Source organism: Procambarus clarkii, chromosome 74 (assembly GCF_040958095.1).
Source record: "Procambarus clarkii isolate CNS0578487 chromosome 74, FALCON_Pclarkii_2.0, whole genome shotgun sequence".
In the NCBI taxonomy this organism is placed as follows: domain Eukaryota; kingdom Metazoa; phylum Arthropoda; class Malacostraca; order Decapoda; family Cambaridae; genus Procambarus; species Procambarus clarkii.
In genome coordinates, this window is record NC_091223.1 from 19,858,826 (window position 1) to 19,876,466 (window position 17,641).

The window sequence follows — 17,641 nt, forward strand, 5'->3', positions numbered from 1 at the left end:
TTCCAGCAGACTTCGGTGATAAGTTTCACTTATGAGATGAAGAGTGATGGGAAGCTGCCTTTTCTAGATTTAACAGTCGCGGGAAGGAATGCAGGCTTTCAGTCTGCAGTCTACACCAAGGAAACGAACATAGGAATGTGCCTTAATGCTAATAGTGACTGCCTGGACAGGTACAAGCGGAGTATTGTCAACTTTTACGTCGACTGAGCTCTCACCCACAGCTCTGGTACATTAACAGCAAGTGCTGATGACAATGTGATATAACTGTTCACGTGATCAGGAATCCAGGACGTAGAACACCGGTCAGGGACCATGCTACTGAACGTGCGATAAACTAGACAGAAGGGGAACACAGTGTGACTGCAGATGTCAACATCCCAGCAGCCAGGACCCAGTCAACCGCAATGGACTGTAAACAGACGCAGGTAGAGCGACGTGAGCAGGTGGCTTGCAGCGCAGCGACTACCGGGGCGAATAACGTATATACGAAGGCTTGTAGGCTTAGTGGAGGACACCAGTGGGATGCTTGTAGGCTTAGTGGAGGACACCAGTGGGATGCTTGTAGGCTTAGTGGAGGACACCAGTGGGATGCTTGTAGGCTTAGTGGAGGACACCAGTGGGATGCTTGTAGGCTTAGTGGAGGACACCAGTGGGATGCTTGTAGGCTTAGTGGAGGACACCAGTGGGATGCTTGTAGGCTTAGTGGAGGACACCAGTGGGATGCTTGTAGGCTTAGTGGAGGACACCAGTGGGATGCTTGTAATGTAATGTAATTATCAAAAGGAGGCACCAAGCCAGGAAGGCTATGTAGCACCATCAAATATGCGAGACAATCATAGGGTGCTAAATATAACTAAGGAAATCATCTCAAGATAACCTCAAGAAGATAAGAGAAGGATGCCAATACGAGAACAGAAACGCATAAGGCGAACGACATCAAATGTATCTGATTCACCAAGAATTCTATCAAGGGACAAGTGACCGAGAGGTACAGTCGGGAAGCAAGACATACGTTCGTCCTGGAAGTCAGGACATCAAACAAGGATATGCACGACTGTTCGAGGGACAGTGCAGTTTGGACAATAAGGAGCAGGGAGGCGCTCTATTAAGTGTCTGTGAGTTAAGCGTGTATGGCCAATACGCAACGTCATCAGAGCTGTTTCCCACCACCGGTTACAGTGGTAGGAGGAAGGCCATGGGGACACACTACTCTTAAGAGCCCACAGTTTGTTACCAATAATAGAAGACCAACAACCTTGCCAACGGGCAAGGATGAAGGAATGAGTAACTGGGTAAAAGTCGGAATAAGGAATACCTTTCTGGGAGATGGGACAAGTGTGGATAGCTTCCTTAGCGGCAGCGTCCGCACTCTCATTTAAAGAGACACCAGTATGACTGGGAACCCAGCAAAACTCCACTGTTTTAAGTCTACTGGAGATAAGAAACAGCCAATGTTGAATCTTGACTACCTCGGATGGACTGAATTAAAGGACTCCAGAGCCATGAGGGCCCTGTGAGAGTCAACTACAACCCACAAAGGAGGACTGACAGCGAGAATGCAGTAGACGAAAAGCATAGTGAATAGCATGAAGTTCTGCCGTGAAGATGCTAGTCTCAGGAGATAGGCGACACATATAGGTGTGGTCAGGAAAAAAACATAGTAGCTTACACTGTCTACAGACTTAAACCCATTGGTGAAGACGGAAATGGAGCTGGAGTGGAAAGAAAAGTGTTCAAGGAAAAGGCGTTTCAGAACAGTAGGAAGGGGTAAAAGCTTTAGTCATGTGGGTCAGGGTTTTACAAAATTTAGGAAGAGGGACCCTCCATGGGGACAAAGACGGAAAGACACGAGGAGACATATTAGTAACACGACCCGAAAGAGCTTCTTGTAAGCGAGACAACCGAACAGAAAGAGGTAGGTGGTGAAGGGGAACAGGAACCACAGGAGGGGTAAAGGTCAAAGCACGACATAAGCGAGAGTGAGGGTGTTGTAAGGACCATGCAAGGTTGCGAAGACAGTAGCGATCCAGTAGAGACAGGACGCCAGTTTCAACATACTGGCTGAGAGTAGGAGTCGAACGAAAGGCACCAGAGCTGAGGCGTAACCCACTATGGTGCAGAGCGTCAAGACGGTGAAGGGTAGAGAGAGAAGCAGACGAGTCTCTTCCTCTTCAAAACTCTAAGCCTCTACAACCTTCATTGTCCCCTTCTTACCAAGCAAGTAACTGACAAAAGATTAAACAATCCATGGCTCACAAGTGGCATTCTCAACTCAATCAACAAGAAACATGAATATGAAAAGAAACTTAGGATTGGCCTAGTTTCAAAGGAAGTAGCTAAAAGGTACTCATCAATGCTTACCAGTATCATAAGAAAGGCAAAACTTGCATATTATGTGAATAGATTCAATGAAGCAAAAGGCAACATGAAAAGCACTTGGAAAACAATCTCTAGTATCCTAGGAACTAAACAACACTCACATAACCAAATAAAACTCTACAAGGATAGGGATATACCGTCAACTGATTTAGAAATGGCAAATGAATTTAATAGTTTCTTTTCATCGGTTGGTGCTAATCTTGCCAGTAAAATCCCACAAACTCAGACACATATTAACACATATCTCTCAGGCAGCTATCCAAACTCTCTTCTCCTTTCACCAATCAGCCCAGCAGACGTTGTGTCCATCATACACTCTCTAAAAACCAAGCCAGGGAACACCAGTGAAATTCCGTCCATTGTGTACAAGAGAGCCTCCCATGCCCTTGCCCCACCCATAGCCCTACTGTTGGTGTGACACTATAGAGTGTCACACCTTCCTTGATATCCTCAAAAAAGCAAGAGTAACGCTAGTCCATAAAGGAGGTAATCCGGCGGACATAAACAATTATAGACCAATATCAAATCTACCCATTCTATCAAAAATATTTGAAAAAATTATTTACAAACAGCTCTATTCCTACCTCGTAAAATTCGACATACTCAGCCCCTGCCAGTTTGGCTTCCGGTCCCAAAAGAGCACCAACGATGCAATCATTAGTCTCCTTGACGTTATCTACTCAGCCCTTGACAAAAGTGAGTTTCCGATTGGACTCTTCATTGACCTAAGAAAAGCCTTTGATACTGTTAATCACAACTACCTCTTACTTAAACTCCAGCATTATGGAATCCGAGGCCTTGTCCTTGACTACATCCGATCCTATCTTAGTGACAGACACCAATATGTAACCATCAATGATACAACTTCTTCCACTCTACCAATTACCGTTGGAGTGCCACTGGGCAGTATCTTAGGACCTCTTCTATTTCTTATATATATAAACGATCTGCCTAATGCCTCTAATATTCTCAAACCTATATTGTTTGCTGACGATACTACCCTTATCTATTCAGACCTCAACCCACATAAACTAAATAATGTTGTGAATAATGAATTAAAAAAAGTCCACTCTTGGATGTCAACGAACAAACTAACATTAAACATCGAAAAGACTTACTACATCTTATTTGGAAGCAAATCATCAAATGCAATTCAGCTACAGACAGACAACATTAACATCAGTAATAAAAATGATGGCAAGTTTCTTGGCCTATTCCTAGACAAGAGACTCAACTTCAGCACCCACATTCAACACATAACTAAGAAAGTCTCTAAGACAGTTGGTATACTCTCCAAAATCAGATATTATGTTACTAACTCTGCTCTCCTCTCACTATATAATGCACTAATTTACCCCTATCTTAATTATGGTATCTGTGCATGGGGGTCTACCACTGCAAACCACCTTAAGCCCATCATCACGCAGCAAAAATCTGCTATCAGAATAATAACTAACTCTGCTTTCAGACAACACTCAGCTCCCTTGTTTAAATCCCTAACCCCCTAACTGCGTTGCCTCCAAATGTGACACCCCCGCAGTGCGCAGGATATAAATTCTCTGGAAAAAATTCTTTTTTCTTTTTAAAGTGTCAAAAACCCTTCCCTGAGTATGGGTATGTAAAAAAAAATTCGAAATTGTACTTACTTTGGGTGCTATGGGGTCCGGAAGTTGGGGCGTGACGTCATCATTCCCCGTGCGCCCGTGGTGTAAGCTCTCAGAGGCGGTGGGGCGCTCGGGGCGGGGCGCGCGAGTTGCCGCGAATATATTTTTGTTCATTTATTGCGCACATTTCCCAATACATTTTCATTGTTTTTATGTGCCAATCCAATGTATAATGAACACGTACACTATAATATCGCAGTACAACATCCGTACTGTCCGTAGACACTGTGTTACGTGCATCACAAACAACTTCACTTATCCTGCACAATTTCCAATGTATCATGCCAAATAAATTTATATTTACACTTTATATACACACTGTACAGTATCACACACTATATACACACACCATAAACACACTCAGTACTCCGCGAGTGTGTGATATGCTGAGAAACAGCCAACGGGGCAGAGTGGCACCTTGCACTCCACGCACCAGGTGCTGATACATCTTCGTTTCTGTTCTCTGCGGGTAGTGTTCCTGCATACTATACACGCACGTTTACCCTTCTCCCGTGATGCTGTGCCTGGCATATACTCGAGCATATGTACTCCGAAGTTCTCATTACCCCTCAATCTGTCTGGAGCTGCATGTGGCATTGTTGCTTGCACTCCGCGCGGTACAACAGAACCCTCCTTGCCATACTTTACTAGCAGCTGTGACACAACACCAGCACTGAATGTACGTATAGACGGTCTCCTGCCAGATTTTACTAAGTACATATTGAAGCAGTTGAGCACTGCAACATCCATCAGGTGGAAGAAGAACTTTTTAGTCCACTTCACAGACTTGCGCACGCACTCCACTCCACCAAGCATCATGTCACACTTATCGACGAGGCGCATGTTCACGTTATAGTCTATGACACAGTCTGGCTTATACACGGTGTTGCGTGTCTGAAAGTGGACTTTCCCACTGTCCAACATGGCAACGGTGTGAATCGTACTCAGCATATTCACCTCGCGTCTGTCCTTCCACCGCACTGACAGCGTATTGTCACACTTGCGCAGCTGGCACTCGCCCACGGCTATAGCTATACCGAACACTGGCATTTCCTTCCTATGGCTCTTCACAGTGCCACATACGCCGGTGTTGTGGGCAAGGAGGTATCTGGTCAATAAGGGGCTGGTGTAATAGTTGTCGGTGTACAGTACATGCCCCTTGTTCAGCAACGGTTCCATCAGGGTTTTTACAACACTGCCAGAGAACCCGTGTTCATCTTGAGCCGGTATGTCGACGTCTGTACCAGAATATAATATCATGTCCATGACAATACCAGTCTCACAGTCGCATAGCACAAAAAACTTCAGTCCAAATCGGTGCCGCTTTGATGGAATGTACTGTTTGAATGCCAGTCGCCCCTTGAACAGTACAAGCGACTCGTCAATAACCACATTCTGTCCAGGTACAAAATAATCCCTGAACTTCCCTCTCATGTCACTGAACATCTTCCGTACTTTCCACAGTCTGTCGTGTCTGTCCTCATTTGCATTATTCTCGAAATGCAGGCACCTGAGAATCAAGAGATACCTATCACGCGACATGTACCGGTTGAACACAGGCGATGGAACAAGGCTGTCTTTGCTCCAATATTCCTGGATGACAGCTTTCTCAGAGTGCTTCATCATCATGGTGAGTGCCAGAAACACGTACATTTCGTCGATTGTCGTGTCCTTCCATCGTGTGAGCCGTGAGGCAGGTAAAATGCCTTCGTCTATGAGGCTGTGAGCGAACCTGTTTGTCTCAGTCACAAGATGCGCCATGAATACATTGACAAAATATGCCTGAAAATATTCCATGTCTGCCATATCATCACCAGTATATGGGAATAATGGTGTAACACCAAAATCGCTATCATCAAATGTTGGTATTTGAGGGGCAAATGTGGTGCAATCCTCCCACACAAGTACACCAGGGGGTTTGGTGTTGGCGCCAACACCACGGCCAACACCACCACGAGCACCAAAACTACGGCTACGTCGTCCGCTGCTTCTGCTGGAGCTGCGTGAGGGTATGCTAGGCGCTGAGGCAGATTTACGTACTGTAGACCTACCACGAATAAATGATGTTGAGGGGCCACTGTCGTTGTCCACATGCTGTGAGGCACGCTGCCGCCTGCCGCGGCGTGTTGCTGAGGTAGCAAAACCCCGCCTGGTAACACCACCACTGCTCGTACTCGGGTCGTCCACACTACTCGTATCGGAGCCAATGTCACTGAAGCCCGAGAAAGATTCGTCACATGTACTATCACTGAATAAACTACTAGCGTCTGGGGACATACATGATGGTGGTGATGATAACGGTGTTGACCCAGGGCAGCGAGGCAGGCCGGGCGAGGCACGAGTACCCCACATTCTCTTGCATCAACAACATTTACAAAACCCTGTTCTTAAATGCAAACCAAGCTCTGAAACTCTCCCTGGACAGATGTAATAGGACCCATTATCACCACACCAGAAATAAATATCTCTTTGATATCCCCAGGGTCAAACTTACTCTGTGTAAACACTCTATGCAAATTAAGGGACCTAGTCTATGGAACTCACTCCCTAGTGAATTGAAAAACTGTAAAACTTTTGCCTTATTTAAAAGCAAAACCAAAAAGTACCTAATTTCATCTTCTTAGTTTCCTACACTGAGCTTTAAATTTGCTCTGTACCTAGTGTTACCCAATATCCTAATTTTTATGTATTATAAAACAACCTTATCATTGTGTTCATTGCTGTCTTCTTTTATGTGCTAGCCATATGCTGTATTGTGCCTACCAATTTTTGTCAACTACCATTCAAGCTGTCATTGCAAAAAATCTTAGCTACCTATGTGCTTTAATATACTGTACCTACAATTTTCTCTCATCTTTTTTTTTTCATGCCATGTAACTGTTATCATTTTTTTTGTCTATAAGTTTTGCAAGTATTTACCTACTTAAAATTTTCTTAGATTAAGGACCTGCCCGAAACGCTGCGCGTACTAGTGGCTTTACAAGACTGTAATTACCATGTTATGTATACTCACATTCCCAATTTACCTTCTTGTATATGCATAAATAAAATAAAAATAAAATAGTAAGCAGGGCAACCATAACCAAGTTTAGACAGAACGATAGAGGAATGCAAAGAGAGGAGCGTGCGCCTATCAGCTCCCAAGAAGTATGAGACAAGACCTTGTAGTCTGGGATCTTTGTACGAACGGGAATGGCCATATAGCGACAGAGGGGGACGGAGTTGTAGGGGTTGTAGAGAACTTGAAGCCATGATCAGTGGCCCAAGGCAATACGACATCAATCGCAAGTTGAAGCCGCCGTTGAAGGGAAGGCGAATCATCACCTCGACAGCAGAGGGTAAGATCGTCGACATATAGAGCAGAGACGATGCCAGAAGGAAGGGAAGAAAGAAGACCATTCAGAAGAACCAGGAAAAGAGTAGTGCTCAAAACACTACAGTGGGGTACACCTTCGTATTACCGTAAACAGGCGGAGAGAGCGGTACCAAGCTTCACTCTAAAGGAATGACTAGGGAGGAAGTTTTGAAGGAAGAGAGGGAGCGTAACACGAAGGCCAAAAGCACGTTAGTTGGGACAGAATATGGTATCTCCAAGTGGTGTCATACGCCTTTTCCAGGTCTAAAAGGACAGCAACAACGGAGGTCTTCGCAGTAAAAGCAGTACGAATATAGACCTTCAAGTTCACCAATACATCAGTCGTGTTGCAGCACTTGCGAAGACCAAATTGAGAAGGTGAGAGGTGGTGATAGTGTTCTATGAACCACTTCAGACGGACATTGACTATGAGTTCAAAGAGTTTGCAAACGCAACTCATGAGGGCAATTGGGCGAAAGTCCTTAGGGGATGTCTCTAGATACTCCAGTTTCCGAATAGTGAAAACTGCATCGAGCCAGTCCGTAGGGACTGACGACGACTCCCATAAACGATTATACAGATTCAATAAGTATTGGGACGCGCAAAGAGGAAGATGGCGAAGCATCTCATAATGAATGTCATCTGTGCCCGCTGCCGTAGAGCCACAGAGGGTCAGAGCAGACTGAAGTTCGGAGAGAGAGAAGGGGTCGTTATAGGAAAGTCGGAGATGAGTGTGGAAATCTAAGGGACGAGATTCAAGAACGGGCTTACGAAGAAGGAAGGATTGAGGAAGGTGAGAACCAGAGCTAACAGTAGAAAAGTGGGAACCTAGTTCGGTCGCAACCGTTACTGGAGCCACCACAAGAGTACCGTGGAGGTGAAGAACTGGTGAGACATCTGGAACAATCCTACCCACTATCTTAGTAATTTTCTTCCAGATCTGCAGCAGAGGCGTATCGGATGTAATGGTGGAAACATAAGATTTCCAACTCTCACGTTTAGCTGTACGGACGGACCTACGGGCCACCGCACTCGCTTTCCAGAAGAAAATAAAAGAAGTAGCTGTCTGCCGTCGTCAGTGTTTCTTCCAGGCTGCACGCTTACAGCCAACAGCCCAGGCACAGTCCGGCTTCCACTAGGGAATTCACTTCCGCGTACCTCGGGAGGTAGAGTGAGGAATAGAGCGGAGGGGAGCGTCGAATATGGTGTCATGAAAAAGGAGAAGGGCTCGAGGGAGAGGCAAGGCAGAGAGGTCAGAAAGAGTTGTATGGAGTGTGAATAGATTCCAATCTGCCTTGGCAAACTGTCACTTAGGGGCCATGGTACCAGGATTTAAAAAATTGTTGTAGGGTATTCATAATTTATTATCCTGATACATGTGAAAGGTGCTGCACCTAGGCCAAGTTTCAGCATCTCAGCCTAAATAGAGACGGAGAAAAAAAACAAAAACAAAAAAAAAGACGAATTTTTCAACCATGTTCAATTGATTTCACAGCCCACAATTGTGAACCAAAATCATTTATACGACACTCAGCTATGACCTTACTATATAATAAAGATTTGCATGTCACATTATTTTCCTAGATGTATTTAGTGCAATAATACAGATTTTATAAAAGTTTCCCAAAAACGTATGCAACAAAATGAAGTGTATCATTATTTATAAAATCAATAAATCTACGTAGATAAGAATAATGACATGCGTTTATAGAGGCGTAAACTCTACATATAATGTGCAAGTTTCATGTAAATAGAATAATAAATAAAGGCTGTGAAATTTTATCTAGTTGTAAAAGTTGGAGTTGCGTAGCGCGCTCGACAAGTTTACTGAACCTGCGGTCACTCGTGACTGGTGATTTACGCATTGCGGCCAGCTCGTATGGAGAGCTCGCATGCATCTAGCTGTCAATGCTTTTCTCTTGTTCGTTTGGTAAGTCATATTGCAGTACAAATAGCTAAAAATAGCAAAAATAGCATGTTCTGGGAGATATTGTGTGAGCGCGTCAGCATACATCCTCTCTCCATGAGAGACACCAGTCACTGACTGCACCACCCTCGTGTCAGACAATAGAGTGTTGCCATTTGTGTGAGTTTATATTCATTTTATGCATAACATGTTATTTTCAACGCTATTACGAAAAATAAGACATCTACAACGTAAGATACAATACCCCGCGGCGTACTCACGGCGCGAGGACCAGATTCACGAAAGTTGCAGCGGGAAATTTGACTCTAATTACGTTATTTTTCAAGATATCATTAAACGGTTTGGACCACAGTGTTGCCAGAACGTTGTAGTATTTTTCGTAATTTTTCGTAAATATTCCATTTTTCATCGGATTTTCGTTTACCATGGCCCCTTAGGAAAGGAGAGGGGGAGGGAGAAAAGCGAAAGAGAAGACAAGGATGGGGGAAATGGTCACTGTTGTGGAGGTCATCAAGAACCCGCCAAGTAATATATAAGTAAAGAGAAGACAAGCAGAGAGAAATATCAAGACAGGAAAGGGTGCGAGTGCGGGGGTCTACATATTTGGGTTCACCAGAATTCAGAAGAGACAGAGAAGAAGAAGAAGAGAGGACAAATGGTTCGAGAAGGCGGCCCCGAATGATCGTCAGAGCATCACCCCAGAGGGTATGCCGACAGTTGAAATCTCCGAACAGGAGCGCAGGTTCTGGTAAGGAGTCCAACAAGTGCTTAAGATCAGGAAAAGAAAGTGGAACATTAGGGGGGAGATAAATGGAACAGACCGTATACCATTTACTCACAAAGATACGGACCGCAGAACATTGGAGAGGCGACGGAGAGAGTGGGGGGGATATTACGACCCTGGGTTCCTTAGTTGGAAACCAGAGGTCAAATTGAGCTCTAAATAATTACTTTACATTAATTGATAGAACTGCTGATGCGTTTTTGTTCCTATCTTCCTGGCCAGACGTAAGACGAATCTTGTTTCTCACAGAGCATTAAGACTCTGGGCTTGTTGATTATTAAATATTGAACTAGTTATCAGCTATGTTTAGAAATGATTGAAGTAATTAATAAAGTATGTCTGAGTAAACTTGGATTGATGGTTGCTGTACGATTAGCTGAGTATTCGGCTGGCAGCAATTCAGAGTAAGGGAGGGCAGAAGCTGCTTCTCTCTTCTCTGGATGGCTGTGCTTGGGTCAACACCTCTCATGTATGGCTCTGTCTCCTCCTTTCCTACTCCTCTCTTCCCTTACCCCATACTGGGGTATTTCTCAGTTAAGCTATGTTATATTAAGGTATTGTGCTACTAGCTAGGTGTGTGTGTTAATTATTGAGTATTGTGTAGTATAAGCCAGTGTTTTGGGCATCCCGAAGTGTTTGTGTTGTGACTAGGGTACCACGTGGGGCTTAACTACCCCAGGCTGCTTCAAGCCTTCGAGTTCTTTTCAAGTAGACTTTACCCTAGCTTGTCCCAAGTGTAAGCTTTGTATCCTGTCTATGTGGACCAAGGTAGTTAACGTAAGATAGAGTGTTTTAAAGTAGTCATTGTTATAATAGTAATGTATATGGGAGGGTTGATAAGAGGGTTTAATAAATTAGTTAGTTTTTGAGGTGTATCCATTAATCTTGTCGCAGGGGTGTAGATGATTGTATCCTTGACAACAGAGCTGTTTCTAAAACCTTGAAACATTACAGGAACCTATGTTCCTTGGGGGGCCGGGCCTATCTACTCCACTTTTTTTTATACATCTTGATTTCAGCTGTTGGCCCTTTTCATAAATACTCTATACCCCCCATAACAAGTAAGCATAATTCATAACAAGTGGTTGGCCTGACCAGAAGTAACATTTTAATTGTAAAAAATTAGATTTTCGAGTGCCGAAACTAAAATTCTTGCTTTCCGCAGAACGGTTTTGTGTGGTAGCCTAGGGTCCAGCTCAACTAGCAAAGGATACATCTTGCACTGACTGGACACCCAACTGGATCACTTCACAATTGAGGTAAGTGTGGCCTTGTGATAGGGGCCGTGCAAATTTTTATTTTTTCCAATTTTTCCTTTTATTTTTCTTTGGCTAGGAGCTAAAATAATTAGTGATGGAGGCTATGTTGCAGGAACTGGCAAAGACGCCTTCAGTGGTAGAGATCAAGAAGTTTACCAAAGCTAATTTAGTGTTGTTAGGCAAGGAATTTGGCCTCGAGTTAGATGAAGCTACAAAAAAGTGGAGCGTAACAAATTAAATTTTACAGCATTGCATAGGCCAAGGCCTATTGGCAAGTGATACTATTTTATGCCAGACCAGTCCAGCTGAGAGTGTAGCTAGTAGGAATATGGAGTAAGAATTACAACTAGCCCAGTTAAAACTGACAGAGCAAAAGGCTAGAGTAGCAGAGCAAGAGGCAAAATTGTTAGAACAAAATGCTAAAGTAGAGGAGCAAAGGCTCAAAAAGGAGGCAGAAAGAATGAGAGTGGATACCGCTGTACCACCTGCTGGAAACTCAAACCCCAGGCATTATGATAAAAAGCATAACTTGCCTGAATTTTCAGAGTCAGACCCTGAAAGATTTTTCAACCATATTCAGAGACTGGCCATGTCCATGAACTGGCCAAAGGAAGAGTGGGTGAAAATCTTACAGGGACGGCTTAGGGGTAAAGCCCAAGATATTTGTATAAACATGCCTGACTGCGAGTGTTTTGATTATAGTAAAGTCAGGGAACGGATTTTGAGGGCATATAAAATTACACCTGAAACTCACCGCCAAGCTTATCGGAACCTTAGGCCTACTCACAACCAACCTCTCACTGAATTTGCTAATGACCAAATAAGATTGTTTGAAAAATGGATTCGCTACTAATGACCAAATAAGATTGTTTGAAAAATGGATTCGCTCGACAAAAGCCGAAACATACGAGTCACTTAAAAATTTTGTTTTAGCGGAGAACTTTATAGATAATATGCCAGAGCCTGTAGCAGGGTACCTTAGAGGAAGGACAGAGGTAGATTCTAATATTATGGATTTGGCCAAGATGGCAGAGAACTACCAGTTGGCGGGCAAAAGGCCCAATAAAAATAATTATAGCCCACATAGTAACAAAACTTATACCCACAGCCAGTCCAGACCAGCCCATTCTAACCCTATAACTAATGCACCTTCTGTTTCAGACATAACTAACCTTGTTAAATTGTCTAGCACCACGGCACCTAAGGGTGAACTAAAGGGCAATCCTGTTAGTAATGTCTCCTCTCCCCCGACGAATCTGTGGTCACTGTAAACGTGCAAACCACATTACTACTTTTTGCGGGTGCAGTTGGCAACTGCACCCGCAAAAAAAGACCCAATGCTATTGTTGTGACACAGGGCTTGATGTTGGAAATTTCCAACACTGACACACTACCATTGTATTATAATACATCATTATTGTATACTAATTACAGTAGTTATTAATTCCACTAATGGTAGTGTTACCATAAATTAATATTTCTTTATCTGTGCATATTGCTAATATTCTCACGACATCGAGAGGCAGGATTGCGTCAGGTAATGTCCATCTAAACATATTTATTCCCACTATGTTACAGAATTAAATATGGTTCTCTAAATTTATCAGTATTCCGTACAATAATTAAGTACGGATAATATATCTCCCAATAATCCAAAACCGAGAGTTATTAACTGAGATTATTATCAAGTAACAGTTTTATCTGTTACGTACGAATGCTATGGAGGAAATAAAATTTCTCTCCATTTCTCGATTAACACCATTTAATGAGAATATGATATTATTTAATTCCCTATAATTGCATCCCAGTTCTCATTAATGCATTGCATCAGTAATTACATGGAAAAGAATTATCCGTGATTATTAACTTCTGTTGTGAATGCGGGAGACGAGTTGAGGGAGGGAGGCAGAGAGACGCCATTCTTCTCAGCCGAGGTTCGCCTTGTGCAGACGCCAACAATCACATCGTGCGTCCTGGAAGAGTCGAAATTCCATCAATTCTACATTAGGCCCTTGCAGTTAATCGGCCTAGGAGCGTGCAATTGCTCCAGTAGCAATCTGTGATTGCTTTGGTGGACGACCAGCAGGTTAAGTGCCCTAGTATTAGTTATATCATGAGATCTCTACATATATCTTTTTCCTGTGCACTGTCCATAGTTATGCCACGCGACCTCCCCTAACAATAAGTACGTCCATAAGGAATTAATTTATTCCTTCTATGGCATAGTGAGGATACTAGATAGTAGGTGTAAACAATAGTATATTCAGTTGAAATTTCAGCTTGTGTTGTAAGCGGTCGTGGTCCTCATGTTCCCACGCCATGCTCGAGCTCACGTGTTGCAGCAAGTAGCAGACGACGCCTATACCTCTCCGTTCACTATTACAGCTAAGCAGCTGAACCCTTTTCTATTATTTCTTTGATTGAGAAAATTCTAGAATCGATTATCAGTCGAAGACATTTAATTTATTTGATTTGAGATATCTAACGTAATATGATAGCCTCATTAAAGTCAAATGAGAATAATTCCTTGATTTATCAACATATAATTTTTTTTACCATTAATCAATTTATCTAATGTTTCTTAATATAGTATTTAGTAGAAATTACTAATTTTTATTCGAGGAAGAACCAGCCTCGATGAAGCGTACTGGGAGTAGATTACTTCTGGTATTAACCCCCCAATTTGTAAAGGACGGAAAGTTTATTCTCGAACATTAATATTATACAGCCCATTGAAGTTTAAAGAATAATCTTTAATAGTTTCTTATCCATAGGCACTGGTGTTTCAGTCCTTATCATTTAACTTTATCTGTTTCCCTTTTCAGTCAAAATAGGGTGGTCCTTCGATTAATTTAAATTAATCTATTAATTAAATATCAGTCAATTAAAAGAGAGTAAGCTTTCTTCCCAACACAAAAAATATGGTCCTTATCGAACCGGATGTATTACAATTAATACCATAATCATAACTAATTACTGTGTGTAGTAATCTAGGCTAACCACATTTTATTAATTGTGGCTACAGGCAGAGTACCACATAGGTCAGCCTAATACACACCAATTTATTTGCTGCTTATACCTCATGTATAAAGTAGCACAGATGGGACACAGTCAATTACCCACAACACCAAGTCCTATACCTCACACTGAGGTAAGAATCTTCAGGTCACCAGGAGCAACAGCTCATAATTTCTATAATAACTCCACACTAACACCTGCGTTAGAATGGCCTCACCATCTAACTATTATTTATTTAGGTGGTAATGACATCCATCCTACTAACACCCAGCTGAGGTAATTAATCACCTCAAAACAATAATTTCCTTATTTAAACTTGTTAGCAGTTCAGTAGTGTTCACATCGGTGGAACCTCGCCAACTAAGCAATAATAATCGTTGGGGAGTGAGTCCAGAATATTACCAAAGAGCTGCCAAATATATAAACTTTAGTCTGAGGAAGAGAGTACGATTGGATGCCACTTACATTCAATTTACAGCCAGACCATACAGGCAAAACCTGGCAAGAGATAGTGTACACCTGTCAGGTGAGTCTAGGTCACATGTAGTTGACAAGTTGGTCAACACAATCAACCACCATAAAAGGCTGTGGCTAGCAAGCCAAAATTAACTGTACTTATTTGTATTTTCACCTGTGTGTGCAAGTGCACATTTATATAAACTATAAAATCTAAAAAAAACAAAAACACAGCACAACTATATATTCACTATTGCACCACAAATTAATCTATGTCAACCTTTATTAGGTAGGAATTTAGGCTGTGATTGTGCTGAGTTTTGCACTAATGCAGACTAAATAAATTAGTAGTTTCTTAGGTAGAAATTCTTTCAACTAGTCTTGGACTAGTCAGTAGCGCATACATTATTCATTCTTGTGCTGACCCTACCAAGGGTGGGATTCAAATTTTATAGTAACTCTGATTAGAGTATATCCATATCAATTATTTGTGTGTATGAATTTTGAGTGCTGCTGAATGATCACTATTACATCTAATGGTGATAAAGAAGAGCTAGCCGGAAGAAAGTTAATGGTGACATTCAAGCACAGCTCAAAATCCTTAGCTACTTATTGTTAGGTAGGTACATTTAACCTTGAGTGAGGTAGAGTGTAATTTAGCCAGATTAATTTAGGCTATATCCATATTACTTATCAACTAATGAGCAAGTACACCAGATTCATTAGTAATACTTATTCAAGTTCTATGAAACTTGGACTTAAAGCCAACATGGCTACTCCTGAACAATTAAGGAGAACCTATATTGGCCTTAAAAGTCATTTAACCAGACTAATTAATAAGTCTGATACTTTGTCTAAAGCAACTCCCATTGATTACTATCAACTAGAAACATCATTGAGAGTAGCTGATCTCAAATTTGATCAAGTCAGATCTACAAGCCAGTCTTATCTCAACCTACTGAATGCAACTGAAACTGATCCTGATGAAATAGATCAAATTCTAGCAGAAATTTCCCAGTATGAAGATGAGACTCAAGATAAACTTAATGTACTATCCAATATAGTGAATCAATATAAATACAATGCAAATAATACTATGTCTCAATCCAGTAATCAATTACCTGAGGTTCGTCTACCTACTTTAGACTTACCTACATTTGCAGGGCTGGATGACGAAAATTGGGACACATTTTGGACTTCATTTGAAGTTCATATACATAAAAAATCTTCTCTTGACAGTTTCTAAATTCTCTTACCTGGTTAGTCTTCTCAAAGGGGAGGCTAAAAAGGTCATAAATAACCTAGCTTTCACTGAGAGTAATTATGAGGAAGCTATAAAACTACTAAAGTTGAACTATTGCAACAAGGAGTTGAATATAGCTAACCTGTATTACCAGTTGCTGGATCTGAATGCACCAAGTAACCGACCAGACTCACTTCAAAGCTTCAGGCTAGAAGTAGAGTCTCTAGTGAAGGCCTTAGGTACTAAAGTTGATGTGCCAGCCTCAGAATGGTCAATTAAGTTACTTTCACAGAGGAAATTACCTCGAAATATTTTAGCAGAAATCTGCTCACACTATAAAACCGAGTTTCTCACTCTCGAGCAAATATTCGAGGGACTGCATGAGAATAACAGTTAACAGGTTGAAGACTCATGATAAGATTAAACCTGAGTCTAAACAACCTAACCTTGACAACTCGGTCAAACCCAAATCGACTTTGAATAAGTCCAATAAATCCAAACCTAGGACTACTCCATCCACTGGAAAAAGGAGTGGTAGTGTAGGTATTTATTCAGTATCTCCCTCTGACACTACAACTGATATGTCAACTAAAAGGACAAACTCAGCCAGAGAAAGTGTCTGTTCTGTGAACAAGAACATGTCACCTACAAATGCAATGTTTATCCTAACTTTAATACCTGGATTAAACGGCTACAAGAATTACACAGATGCACCAAGTGCATGGGTTCTCATGATCCCAGTAAATGTGTAGTGCAGTTACGGTTGTGTAGTAGATGCAACAAAGGTGTACATCATTGTGCCTTATGTAGAGAAACTTTTACACAATCTGTGACACCTAGGGAGGATTCTATGAATTCTACCACAGTACAATATTGCAAGGTACACCAAGAAATAAATGTACGTACTTGCTACTGAGTCAGGCAATAATACTACTCTGCTTAGGGCTCAACTTAAACTAATTGATAGGAAATCTAGAGTTAACACTAGAGGTCTCTTTGATCAAGGATCACAGAAAACCTTCATCACACAACAATTAGTCGAGCAGTTGAAATTAAAACCTGCCAAAAGTGTGAGACTGAATATTTCTGGGTTCTTGACTAATAGTGGACCTCGGGAATACCAAGTAGTCAAGGTGTTAGTGAGACTTGGATCTTCTACCAGTCCAATACAAGCGGTAGTAGTCGATAAACTTCCTTCAGACCTGCAGGTCACAGGACTAGCTCGCACTGCCAGATATCTCGAACGTAACCGCATGAGGCTAGCAGATCACAAAATAAATTCTGACTGCCTCACAGATGTTGGTATCCTAATAGGCGCTGACTATTATTATAAATTTATAACAGGATGCACCAGACAACACGGAATGAATTTGTTGTCATCTGCTGGAATTGCTTACTTGCTTACTAGACCGGTGCTTTTCCAACAAAAAACAGCGTCAACCAACAAACAAACAATTCAATAGTGGCGTGACTAGGCTTGGAACAGTCACCCCTACATTTCAGAGAAATATCTAAAGATAATGAGTCTGATCCACCTGTACATCGTCTGTGGGATT

General features: G+C 42.0%; 1 protein-coding gene across 1 annotated transcript in view; it reads left to right on the forward strand.

Moving 5' to 3' along the window:
• LOC138356840 (DNA-directed RNA polymerase II subunit RPB1-like) overlaps nucleotides 1-12,639 on the forward strand; it is a 153,336-nt gene extending 140,697 nt beyond the window's left edge. The window contains exons 4-5 of the mRNA XM_069313183.1: nucleotides 11,737-12,015; nucleotides 12,530-12,639. Coding sequence (XP_069169284.1) covers nucleotides 11,737-12,015; nucleotides 12,530-12,639 — 389 coding nt within the window. The remainder of the gene's footprint in view (nucleotides 1-11,736; nucleotides 12,016-12,529) is intronic.
• The last annotated feature ends 5,002 nt before the right edge of the window (nucleotides 12,640-17,641 follow it).